The sequence below is a fragment of the Eurypyga helias genome, unplaced genomic scaffold (assembly GCF_000690775.1).
Source record: "Eurypyga helias isolate BGI_N326 unplaced genomic scaffold, ASM69077v1 scaffold13825, whole genome shotgun sequence".
In the NCBI taxonomy this organism is placed as follows: Eukaryota; Metazoa; Chordata; class Aves; order Eurypygiformes; family Eurypygidae; genus Eurypyga; species Eurypyga helias.
The window spans coordinates 5,267-18,560 of NW_010252150.1; the positions used below are offsets into that span (position 1 = coordinate 5,267).

At 41.6% G+C, this 13,294-nt stretch overlaps 1 protein-coding gene across 1 annotated transcript; it reads left to right on the top strand.

Annotated features, from left to right (window-relative positions):
* Positions 1–5,001: 5,001 nt before the first annotated feature.
* Positions 5,002–13,058, top strand: LOC104510120 (serine palmitoyltransferase 2-like; the record flags this gene model as incomplete). The annotated part of the gene is made up of 3 exons (XM_010152268.1): positions 5,002–5,181; positions 7,253–7,382; positions 12,428–13,058. Coding segments are annotated over 3 exons (430 nt in total), but the record flags the coding sequence as incomplete, so codon positions are not given.
* Positions 13,059–13,294: the final 236 nt, after the last annotated feature.

A 13,294-nucleotide genomic window follows, 5' to 3' on the forward strand; every position in this document is an offset into this window, starting at 1 on the left:
CTCACCAATTACTGCCTAGAGATCACAAGAGAGGGGAAAAACAAATACATCCTGGTTGAACTAAATACTCTTTTGAGTCCAGTACATCTATGATAGCTTATTCATCAGCCTTAATAGGTGACAAGAACATTACAAACTAGATCTTTGTGGCAAAGTAACTTCCACAAATTCTAGGGCTTCTTTGTTCTTCGTAGAGATGGTTTTTAAGATGGAATAGGGAAGTTACACAGACCTCGGCTCTAGAAAATGTCTGGTTTTCTATTTTATTCTTTTTTTTTCCCCAATGACTGAGTTCATCCTGGCCTTGCAAATTGCTGACCAAGTGCTGTGCATTTATTAAACTGCCTTTTGCAAATAAGGGTTGTCTGAGAATCCTTGCAGTATTTGGATTGTTAGCTTAAGCATGAACTTCTGCGATGTAAAGAGCAGCAGGCGAAATACAGGTGAGTTTCTCTGTTCATGTGTCTCATTGATAAACCCATTGCAAAAGGAGTTTACATTTGGTGTGGTAGAATGTGCAGTCCCCTTCTTATCCTGCAGATAACTATGGTAAGTATCATCTTAATTTCTGCTAGATAATGTTTTCACTAGAATTTCTGTCTTTCTGAGCAATATGACCTCTAAAGCAGAGACTTCACAAGTGATGAAGAATCATTATTTCAGCCTCTGAGAATCTGTCCTGGCAGAGACACTCATTTACTTTCCTCTGGGGTTATGGGGAATATGCATCTTGTGCCTTTAGATTTATAATGGATGGAGTGCTTTCTCTAGAGTGTTGGAATTTTTTTTTTTCAGGGAGATACTCGCTGCATTTTTTCAAGACTACTGCTTGCCTTATACTTGTAAGACTTGATATGCCATGTGGTAACATGTAAGAGAAAATAAATACTCTCCCTCAGTGCAGATCTAGAAAATCCATCTTTTGAAGCTTGTTTAGAAGTGGGCAAAAGTTTGCTGTTTGTAGTGGAAGCTGTGTGCTAAGCACTGGAAGAATGGTGAAAATACTAGAGTCATTCAGCCATTAATGTATTGGTTCAGCTGGTGGTACTGAACCCTTTTGCTGCAGAAACTCTAAAGCCTGACTCGTCTGTTGTGTTAAGTCTAGAGTTAAGTAGGTTAGGGTGTATAAATGCAAAAGCATTTATCTGACATTCTTGGCCACGTAGAGTAGATAACAACCATCACCTTATGGGCAGTGCCTGAAGAGCAGAGGTTTGAGAGGAGCTCTGAGTGACAGTCCGAGCAGCAGCAGCTTTGCTGAGAGGGTTCACGCTTCGTTACTAGCATCTGGGGTAGGAGGGCTGCACCTCTGTACCGTGTGTTCTTCACTTAAGGTGTGCAGTAAAACAAACGTCACTATGAAAATGAGTGATGCCAGTTTAAAGTGACTGTCTGTTACCTTGGACTGGTGTAAGGTTATGTGAAGTCAAAGCTCGTTCCTCTTTAAACTGTCAGCTATAAATATTCTGCCCATCTGAGCTATCCAGGCAGAGGCAATTGTTGCCTTTCTCTTTGTTCTTTTTTATTTCTCTGCCGAGTCCACACAGCTACAGCTCTGAGTTGAGGGTGGTGAAGGGAGAGTACTTCTCTTTAGGTGGCATGTGACCTCTGCTTCTGATACAATGGCAGCACTTTAGGGGATACACGTGGGCTTTAGGCTACGTGATGCCCAGGCAGCTACAAGCAAGGAAGTGCTTTAGGAAATGGCAAGAGCAATCCTGTTACGATCAGCAAACTTGCAAAAGGGTATGAAAGCAAAGGAGGAGTTATTAGTTAATCCTCTAATCCCAGTGTAGGTCTGTCAGTAGCTAGTTTAAGCCATTTACAGGACCCACAAGGGACTTCAGATCAGTTGCTCTGATAAGGGGTTCTAGTTCTCTAGCCTTTTGAAGAACTGACTTCCAGTAATCCTCCCTTTCTTCCCCCTTTCCTTCCCTCCCTGAAAGTCATCACATTCCAGTTTCCTAGATGAAAGGATGTTACCAGAATTGTTGCACAACCCCTGTGTGAGAACAATTGGCAGGGTGGTGTTTGAGCCGGCCTTTTTTGGCCCTTTTTTGCGTGGTCTTGAAAATGAAGCTGCATACTGCCAAGAAAGCCAGCTGTTGAAGGATTGCTGCAGCCCTGGCAGTTGTTCTGGGCCTGCAGTTGAGCAGATGTGGGCAGAGCTCTTAGCTTCAGAAGATGTTTGGGCTGGAGAAGCGATTTTGAGGTCCTGTCTGAATGCTGGAGCACTGTGGGATTAGCAGTGCTACCTGGTCACTGCTGTTTCTGGACACTGCTTGGTTTTTGGTCCCAGAAAATGCAACAGACATCAACAGAACTGAACACCGGGTGTATGCTTGTTGCGTGATAACTGCAAACCCTGTTCCATTAGCATGTGGCATCACTCCTCAAGTGCAGGATTTCACGGTGGAATAGAAGACTAGCTATGTTGAAGTGCAGAGGAGAGCAGTTGCACAGGATGCAGGGAGAAAGGAAAGCAGAGGACAAGAACTTGCCCAGTTCTTGTTTGATTCCTGGTGCTTTCCCTCACCACAACTACAGTGGTTCTCTTCAGAAGGTGATGACATATAGTGGGTAGCAAGGAGAAGCACCACTGAATATGTTTTCAAGCTTCTAGTAATGTTGTAGCCATGGTGACAAGTTGTTAGAGGTAATAATTTCATTAAATTGACTGATGGTTCTGGAGCAAAGTAAAAGCGACAGGCTTTTGAGACCCACAAACCTGAAGAAGGCAAGTATCTTCCAAAAGCTGTCAGTTGCTATAATAGGTGATGATGTCTTGATAGAGAACTGAAAGACTTGTGCATGAAACTTGTTTACATCTCAAAGCACTCTTCAGTCTACAAGGACAAATCTAGAATCATAAACTCTTTTTATGGGAAAGAGATTAAGACAGACTGTGAAGCGGTTGCCGACTACAAATTAAGGTTGCTCTTTAATCGTTAGCCTCTAGAAGGCTCCCAGCAACTTGGAAAAGGGTGTGAATGTGTAGAGGGGAAAACTATAAAGGTCCTGAAGTTCCTTCTGCTTTGAAGCACTGTAAGCTCTGTGCGAGCATGGAGAAAGTGTATGTATGGGAGAAGCTGCATTCCTGGTTGGGGGAGAGGGGCTGATCACAGCAGTTGTGTCTAGCACTGTACATTACCTTACTAATCTCACAGTTGTGAAATCTTGTGTATTTTGATGGGATTGTACATCACTGACTTGAAATGTTGTCAGAAGTTGTGCATTTCTGTGTAGGAGATGTGGATGCAGCCTTCTCAGAAGGTACTGTAGTATTTTTTTTTTCTGCACATAGGTTGCTGTGGACACTTGTGTTTGTTTTGATTGTGTCAATATTGGAAATGCAAGTAGTACCTTTGGCCCACTATCTGTAATATTTTGCAGTAGCCCTGCTTATTTTTTATTCTGTTGGGTTTTGGGGTTGGTTGGGGTTTTTTTTAACTCCACTTTGCAGTCTTTAGCATTTAAAATAACCAAATAATTAATCTGAAAACGTAAGAGAAAGCTGGATCTCCACTGGAGAGTCTGATCGGATGTTAGCCGCTTGAAAAATAAGTTTCATAAGCACAAGATGCCTTTATGTTTTGCTGAAACGTTACTGCTTTTTGGGGAAGAGGAATTAAGATTCTGCAGAAACTCTGGGGGAGAAAAGATTAAGAAATAATGCTGTTAATGAAGGAGAAGAGATGTCTTAAATGGCAGTGAATGCTATTAAAAATACCAGCTCTTACCCACTAATGATAGGCCAAGTTTTGCAAACTTAACAGGTTTCATCCTTTTTTTCCTCATGCTTTGCCTTTGATGGGATTTTGCCTTTGATTGCATGGTTGTGGGTGGAATGTCTGATACTCTTGGCTACAAAAACTATATAGGTTCTTAAAATTACATTTGTTCTGGCCTGGAGCGGAGCTATGTGGGTGTTGGATGTTTCTTTGAGACCTGGCATCCCTTTTGGTTAATCACCTTACCTTATCTCCAGCTTTAAAGGAAGGAGATTAATATCTAGCAGCCAACTTCATTATGGGGCGTAGATCCACACTGCTGTAGATTTAATGCTTCAGTATATGAATCAGCCAGCTGGGAAGACAGTGTTTGAATAATCAATTATCCAGGAATGCACTCTGTGGACCAGAGACAAGTAATTATGAATGTTACTTCTTACAGTCTCAGCTCTTAAGCACATCAGTATTAGTTGATCAGAAATGCATTATCATCTGCTTAGGTGATAATGACACCTTAGGAGATAATGTGGATCTTTGCTTGGGCGATACAGAAACATAGTACACTCTGCTAGGCTGGAATTGAATTAACTAATAAAGAGGTTGTTCTCTGCGTATCTGAATAGCTGGAATATTTAAATTACACTAGCTGTCTAATGTCCCGTGTACTAATTGTGAAAAATGTCAAAAGAAATCCTTACATAATTAGCTGAATACTATAAATACAATAAATTGTTGCTGCTGCTTATGCAGAGTGAGCTGGATTATCAGAAGTAATCTGTTTAATTTAAACCCAGCTCATTTTAACTGAAAAAGGTTAGGGAGCAGCCACGTGATCAATTCTGCCAGCAGATCTAAGGAGGAAAGTAGTAATTTCCATTAATACAGACAAGCAGGATAAAACGTGTCAAACAGCCCCGTCTGATTCAGTAGGCTTCCATTAATTATTTGGAGTGTAAGCAAACTCTTCAAGATGCAGTTACCAGTGGATTTTGAGCAAATTTTGAATCTTGTGTAAAAAGCAGGTAACTGCCTTGTTTTGCCAGGTACCTCTTGATTAAAAAGCCGGTATGAAAAAACTAGGGAGCACTTGGACTTGATGGCTGTGCTTGTCTTAGTCTGTTCAGCTAGAGCCTTGTCAAAAAATGAATGATTACTCCTGATTACATAAAGGGGGAAGAAACTTTGAATTCTAGATCACATTTAATTTTAACACTTCCATAAGCACAAGTGGTACATTGCTAGTTTGTACTTTAGAGCTCTTGTGTTGCAGTTACAAGTGTGACGTTCATGGTCTTACCTTAATTGCTTTTCTAGGGAAAGCACGTGTGCAGCAGCTAGCAGAGAACACAAGATATTTCAGGAGACGACTGAAGGAGTTGGGCTTTATCATCTATGGAAATGAAGATTCCCCTGTTGTGCCTCTGATGCTGTACATGCCAGCAAAAATTGGGTAGGTTTAACCAGGATAGCTTCTCATCCGTCTTCTTTAAAGCTAGGATGGTACCAGAGTATTAAGACTTTTCTAAATATAAGAAAATACTGTTTTTATTTTTGCTTTTATGATCACTACTGAGTCTTATAAAACATGAAAGCTTCCTATAAGTGATCTTGAGAAGATTGAGGCGTGTAGCTTGAGGCAGCAAGAAGGCCCTTCGGGGAAGCAATTGTACCACTACATGCCATGTTTTAAGAGATTGGGGGGGGTGTGTCCTTTTATTTATATGTGAAGTGTATATAGGTGCTAAAGAGAAGATGAAATTGAATTGAAATTAACATTTAAAGTCACTGGAGGGATCTTTAGCCAGCTCCTGGATCAGAAGCAGCCAAGGTTTTCACAGATGAACTCTAAAAATTAAGAAAAGAAAAAACAGGGGGCAGGAGGTGATGGGACACAACCTGTATTTGATAAATCCCAGGTTTAAGAGGTCTGGATTTAATAGCTCAGGTATTGTTATTAACGCTACTAATAGAACTGTAACACATAGCACTTATAAATGCTCATGGCCTTGTGGACTGCTGTGTGGGTAATTAAGGCTAAAATTCTGCAAGCAGGGTATAACGTGTATATTGAAAATTTTTGTAACATAAACAAAAGCCTCATGTCAAGGCTTTGAAGCTGCTTTTCTGTGTCCATGTATAATGCAGTGCTGAGCCAACACTTTTAAATTTGGAAGGCATAACTTTGTTTTAAGCCATACTGAACATCTCTAATGCTCTTCTTAGCTCAGTTCAGCTTCAGTCTGGCTAAGCACTCTGGTCCTGTGAGGGAACGAACACCTGTCACTCTACATGAAGTCATACAGTCTTCCTCCACCCTTCTCAGTACAAGTGAATTCAGAAGGCCTGTAACCTTTATGGGTGCTGTAGGGTCTGCAGTGTGCACCATCCAGCATACAGAGGCATACTGTTTCTACTGCCCAACCGCTCTACCAGTCAGTATAATCTCTTCTCTGGAAATGTTCATAGAAATATTTATTAGCTGAGCAGTTAGATCAGTAGCTTACTTAAAAATGAACAAGAACACAGACCTCAAAGTTGGCCCTTAGGATCTACATCAGGTCTACTTTATCCTTTCTTTGTCTCTTGTAGCTTATTTTTAAAAATACTTTGAGTGTACTAAATGGATCCAAAATGAAGGGTATCGGGATGCACCTATTTACAAGGAAAGTAGTTGTAGCAGAAGTAAAAGGCAGAAAATTTAAAAACCTAGTAAAGGGATGTTATTTTTATATATGTTTATAAGCCTCTTAAATTCATTGCTGCTTCTCAAGACGAGGTCAGTTCAAAAAGGATTAACCATTTCCTGTGGTGTGTAGAAACACCCATAATTGCACTGCCATTACGGAAAGGATCTAGATCTTCGTGCCTCTTGTGGCATAAGTCACAGGTGCTAATTTCTTTAATCCCTATAAGAAGAATTTGTTTTGTTGAAGATACGGTGTGACAGTTGTATGAAGTTTTTGCACCTTCCTTAAAAACAATGTGGTGTCAGATTGGATGATGACCAATTTACTGCGGCAATTCAGTGGTTCCCATGGTAGGCACTTCAGGAGTGGTACATTCTGTGATGGTGTGATGTACTTTAGTCAGATTGGTGAGAACAAACCGTCTTGAAACTGCAGAAGTATCTGCTTTGGGGGATTGTGGCTTTGGGAGATTCCTTGTATAGCTAAACTTCTGAGCCAAAATCCCTGTTTCCTATTGCTAGATTTCCAGGCTTAGGTTACAAATCCATTTAGAAACAGACTGCTAAAAGACTAACCTCTCCTACATATAATCTTTCAGCTTTGTTAGAACTTAATACAGTGAAACCTTTTGAGGAGGACCACCTTGGGATTGAATTAAAAAAGGCTTTTGAGAACAAGCATTCTGCCTCGAAAAGAAAGCACTGGAAACTCCAAATTGTGGTTTTACAGGCTTACTCCAACAACAGCCGTTATGGGTTAACACATGGAGACCTTCATGCTGCTGCTGCGTTGCCTCTTCTGGTATCATTCTGATGATCTTGTTCTCTCCGGCAGTGCGTTTGGGCGCGAGATGCTGAAGCGGAACATTGGTGTTGTGGTTGTGGGCTTCCCTGCTACCTCCATCATCGAGTCCAGAGCCAGATTCTGTTTGTCTGCAGCTCATACCAGAGAGATGCTTGATACGGTAAGTGTCTCATCTTGTCTTCCTTTTGCTCGTGCCTTCTGTAAACAGCTACAACAGTGGTCTGTTCTTTGTAGACTGGTTCAATGTTTGGTACACAAACTATTTGAACCTAATGTTCAAAGCCTTCTGTAGTAGAGCTGGCAATGATTCTGTCTCTCTTTCCTTGCTTCAATGCAGAATGGCTGCCTACAGTAAGTCTCAGAGACTTTCTTTGACTCTTAAATGATGCAAGAGAGACAGTCTCATTCCTCTGAGACAATGCCTTTTCCCCTCTTAAGAGGCTCTACATTCCACTGAATCTTTTAAAAGGAAAAAATTATGCTGCTTCTGACCCTAGATACAGAAGGTAAGGGAAAAAGGCTGAGAACCTCCAAAACATCTATATTCTTCTCAAAAGCAAGTGCAAACCTCAGCACAGGATTACCAGGGAGAATTTTTATTCTAAAGATTACTATTCCAGTTGTTGTTTACAGCTTCAGAGCACTGTATCACAAATGATCCTGTCTGATCTGAAATGAGTCAATACATGGTGCAATGCCTGCCTGATTCGTGTCTGCACTAAATGTGTTCCAGCATCACAGTTAGGAGAAGCTGCCTTGGAAATGAAGGATGGAAGTTACTCTCTGACTAATAGAAGATTACACTAATAAGCCTGACTATCCTTACACGTTTTGGTGTGGTAACTACATTTATTTTTAAGTCCTCTGAACAGTCTTCTTTCGACATATACATGGGCTATCTTAATCTCTGTCAGAGTTCTCCGTTGTATTTTTTTTTCCCCCACTTTGCTATTCTTTGACTCAGAACCTAAGCTGAGTTACGACTTTGGACTTCAGGAGAGTAGAGTGTCCTGTTCAGGGACCAGCTTGGAAGAATCCCATGGGATACAGTCCTGAAGAGAGGTGGTATCCAGGACACCTGGTTGATTTTTTTGTTTGTTTGTTTTTCCCAACTCCCAAAGAATGGTACATCCTGACTTACAGGAGAGCAGATGTAGTGGGAAGCCTGCATGGATCAACGAAACCATAAAATTGAAGCGTACAAGGGTGCGAGCAGGGACAGGTGACCCAGTCCTGAGCATGCAGGGATGGGGTCAGGAAAGCCAAAGACCACCTGGAGCCGAGTTTGTCAAAGGACATGAAATAGAGCAGGCAGTGCTTTTTGGGGGGATATTAGCCGCAAAAGGAAGAGCAGAGAACATGCAGAAGGGCTGCTGCTGAATGGCATGGAAATCAGGTGACAAATGTCACTTTTATGAGGCCAAGGGAACTCAGTGCCTTTGTTGCCTCTGTCTTTACTGATGACACTTGCCCTCGGGGATCCTGGGCCTGTGAGTTCAGCAGAAAAATACAGAGCAGTTAAAACTTACCCTTGTTGTGAAAGAGGATCAAATAAGGGAACGCTTAAACTGAACATAGTGAAGTCCATGGGACCTGATGGGATGCACCCACAAGTGTTGAGCGAGCTGGCTGTCACCGCAAGTCCACTCTTGATTATCGTGTTTGGAAGGTCATGGTGACTGGGGGAGATTGCTGAGTATTTGAAGAAAGCAAATGTCACCACTCACTTCTAGAAGGGCAAGAAGTGCAATCTGAGGAACTGCAGGTTGAAAAGCCTCACTTTGATCCTTGGGAAGATGATGGAAGGAAAAAAAACTTTGAAACTACTGTCAAACATTTTGTGGACAAGAAGGTGATTGGAAGTAGTTGGCATGGAGTTAGGAAGGGGAATTCATGCCCAGTATCCCTGTATGATCAGGTGGTAACACTTCAATACATGAAGAGCAAATGGGACATACAAACGGATATTTACTAATGTCTTGCCAAAAAAAAAATAAATCAAACTTTTCACACTTCACTGCCACAGAACTTTCAAATCAGCAACTGAAAATGGCACTCTCTCTTCAGTTTTGTTAAAAACAGATGTTAATGCAGTGCTGTGTGCAGCTTGGAAACGTATACTCAGTGTCACTCTATCAGTTACACAACCTGCTGCCTATCTGTAGCATTGCACTTGCTGCTTCTGAATTGTTTCCTCCCTGTAAGACCTGAGAGATTCTGCCCTGACACTCCAACAGCAGACTGCTTAAGGAGTTCCTTCCCAGCTACTTGTCCTGCTATTCTTCCCATAACTATCCCAATTCAGTTGTTTCTGTTCAGAATAAAAACCGTGTGTTGGGAGAAGGCCCTCTCCTTCCCTTCCTTTCCCCCTGTATAAAATAAATAGTATTGCAGACTTGGCTGTTACTCTGGTAACAGGACAGAGTGCATTGACACAAATGAGGGAGCAGGAACTTCTGCACATGGGGGGATGAACGGAGAGGAGGTAGGAGGAAGGAAAAGGAAGAAAACTGAAGTCTCTGAAATCATATTGCCGCAAACAGCTGAAACTGCAAACTTGACGTGCTGGCGTTACCTGAGCAACCACGCAGCCTTGATGTGGTTAGATTCTGGGTCTTCTCTCTCCATGACTAGCTGGACTCTTTACCATACAAGCTGCTTTTGCAGCCTCTGTGTAAGTACCATACTTGCTCTCTTCCAAAACCAATCTGTAACTTTTATGACTCTGCTTAAAAAAAGCTCTTTTCCTGTCAGTTCGCTTACAAGTATTTCTGCTTTCCAGAAAATGTTTCAAGTTCTGTGCATTTAACTCTAACAACTCATTTCTAAGGTACCTCTGTAGGTGCTAAATGTTCTAAATTGAGGAAAAGCTTAATGTCATAGGGCTTTTCTGCCTAAGAAAATTAGTCCAGGACAAAATGAGGTGTGAATTTTGAGGTGAATGAAGAAAACCTCATTTAGTTCAGCGTGTGGAGGCTTTGTTCCAAGTTAGTGTAATCTACTTGGAGGTTCAAAACAGCTGCATGCTCTGAACCCAAAACATTGGCGAGAGGAATTAATAAGGAGCAAGTCTTTGTGTCAGTGACTGTTGTGTTTTCTGGTGATGCAGTGAGAGGGGATTGATGTCAGGCAGACGATCATTAAGGCAGCCCTCAGATCTGATCCCTCTGCTGAACTATGGCGACCGTATCCAGGAGGAAAAGGAACTGAAATGAATAGACTTGGAGAGAGCTGGTGGAGGGCTTCAAGTCTGTGACAGAGAGAACTTGGTAGCCCATCTGTGTGTGAATGGATGCTAGCTAGGGCTGTTGCAGCATTTTTTTCTAAACAAAATGTGTCCAGGTTTGGCACAAGGAAGAGAAGCTTGTCTTATAAATGCTGGTATTTGTAATGTTTCCTTGCTCTTATTAAATAAACCTGCATGGTGGGGAATAGTTCTCAGTTACAATTTTAACCGTTTTATGTAAATAAAACTTCCTTGCCTGAAAATATTTGGCTCGGGATCAGAGTGAAGTCCCTCATAACCTGCATCCCTGTGGGCTGGTGCTTTCTTTTCAGTGATGAAAAATATATTACACTCTCCTGAAGTCAGAGTTCACCAATGCCATTTCCTTTGTAGTCTTTGCTGGTCACACGCTCCTTTTTGTTTTAAATTAATAAAATCCTAAATCTGCATTCAAGAATAACAGTTAACAGACTCTTTCAACAGAAATTCAACCTTAAATTGTTTCCATATGGGATCTTTACCTAAAGCTCTGGCAAACTGTGCCCATGCTTGTGTTTTGGTTTGGTTTTGTTTTTACTGAGGTCCAAACTTCTGGGTTTGTCGTTCCCCCATATTTTGGAGTGAAGAGTTTCTTACTGCCAGATACAACAAGCATGAGGGGCCATTGTTTAAAGAAAAAAAAACTTGAACTATCCATCCAGGAAGGAAAAGCATGTAGGGATATTAACCCCCGTCTGCCAACTGTTCTCAAGAGACAGGCGTTTGACCCAGAGCACGTTCACGTTGGAGCATTAATGTTGAGTCGGCGGCATTCCGAAGGAATGCTGAATGTACCTATTTGAATAAAGTTACAATTCAGGGGAGTGCATAATGAGAACCTTTTGGGTTCAGAAATCACATGGGACCTGGAAGTCATCTTCCAAACTCATTTCTTTGTGACTTGCCTATATGAGATAATTAGCATCACGTACTGTTGCAGATTTGTCTGCAGTAACTGGTTTATGTTGTACCTTGCTCCAGGAGTGTTCTGTAAGGAAATAAGTTAAGTTTAGGGCTTGGCTTTTAACAAGCTCTATTGTGAACCACTGTCTTATCAAAGAGATTGTAACGTAAAGAAGGTATGATTAACTAAGCCGGGACTTTCCTCGTTTCTTGTGCTAGCAGATGTTTGATCTCTGAACTTCATAACACTTGCATTCACATCAAAACTGCAAAAGGTTTTGTTAGCTCACCAGCCGTGTTCTGGCCATCAGTTGCCTGAGAAAATGCTAGAGATCATACCCAGAATAACTTTTTTTTTTTTTCCTCATTCCTTGGATTGGCTGGCTAAAGTCTCCCATGCCACGTTGCTTATGATACAGAGCTTGCATCGCTAGTTGTACATAGAGAAGGCAAATTGACCAGATGTAGACGTAACAAACGCATCAGTAGAACTTGTTAGCACAGCATTGCAGTTTACATGTTGCTATCTTGCAGTTTAAAAAAAAAAAAGTAGGTCAGAGATTGTATGTAAAACACATGTTGTTTTCATACTGAATGATACGTAAAGAGGAGTCAAACCTCCATGTACATTTTTTTTCCGCTTCAGCTTTATTACCTCCAGGAAGTGAGGAACATTGTTCTTGATTTTTCTGTCTTATGAATAGTCGTGGCTTTCTGTTTTTCTTTTGTGGATGACTCTGAAATTTGAGTTAGTATTTCTGGATGTTATAATCCTGCCTTGGAAGTGTAGTCATCAGGTGGATGCCGCATCACTCTGGGTTAAGTGACCAGTGCTGCTCACTTGGTCTAAAGGCTTCTGAGTGCTAAAATCAAAGCCAAATCCTATGCACCTCTGAAGCTACAGACTTGTAGCACAGTAAAGTCTTACTTAAGTAAAATGGCTGTCAGCGTAGTGTGCAGGCATGCAAAAAGGAAGACGTGCTGATACTTTGCTTGTATCGGTCTCCCCTGCTGATCTACTGTGGTCTTTTTCTCAGGCTTTAAAAGAAATCAGTGAAGTTGGGGACCTTTTGCAACTGAAATATTCTCGTCACCGGTTAGTGCCTCTCTTGGACCGGCCGTTTGATGAGACAACGTATGAAGAGACAGAAGACTGAACTCCCTCCGTGTGCCTTGGTGGGAGGGAGACGCCCCGTGGGACACTCCGTGGCATGCAGGCCACCACTTCCACGAACAACACACTTATGACTGCTTAGCATACAAGACATTTCCTCACAATACTGAAGTGGCCACATCAGCTCTAAATGGCATTTTGTAAATAGGGAGAGGAGAGGAAAAAAAAAAGCTTTGATTCCTGTGTCTTCAGGGTCTGGCCCTAGAGGTGCTTGGCTTTATTTTTTCTTGTTGCTGTTCTTATTTATTTGTCTCAATGAGTTCACAGCAACCCAAGTTGGCTGTGGCTAGTCAGCTCAGACTTTGTACACACCATTAGCTTCCTAAATGCTGGCTGAGATGTTGTGAGCATGTGTGACGCTGGCATGGCAGCATTTCCAGTGTCACTGCCAGGTGCCTGACCTTTCCAGTAAGGAGTGAGCTGACCTGTCTGTTCTTGGAGACTTCCTAGAGAAACTGTTGATTGCTAACTTTGACATATTTAACAAGATGGATAATCAACCAAAGTTATTGGGGATTTTTTGGGTTTTGTGTTTTGTTTTGGTTTTTTTTTTTTTTAATTTCTTTTGCAGTTACTTGTGTTTAAAACTTGAATTTAGCTTTTTTAAAACAAATGTGTTGTTGACATGTCAGTGACAGGACCATTGTTCCCAAACATTATTTAGTTTTGTAAGCCACAGACAGAGGACATCTGGGACTCTAGCCTCTTTTTCTTCCCAGTATGGATACCA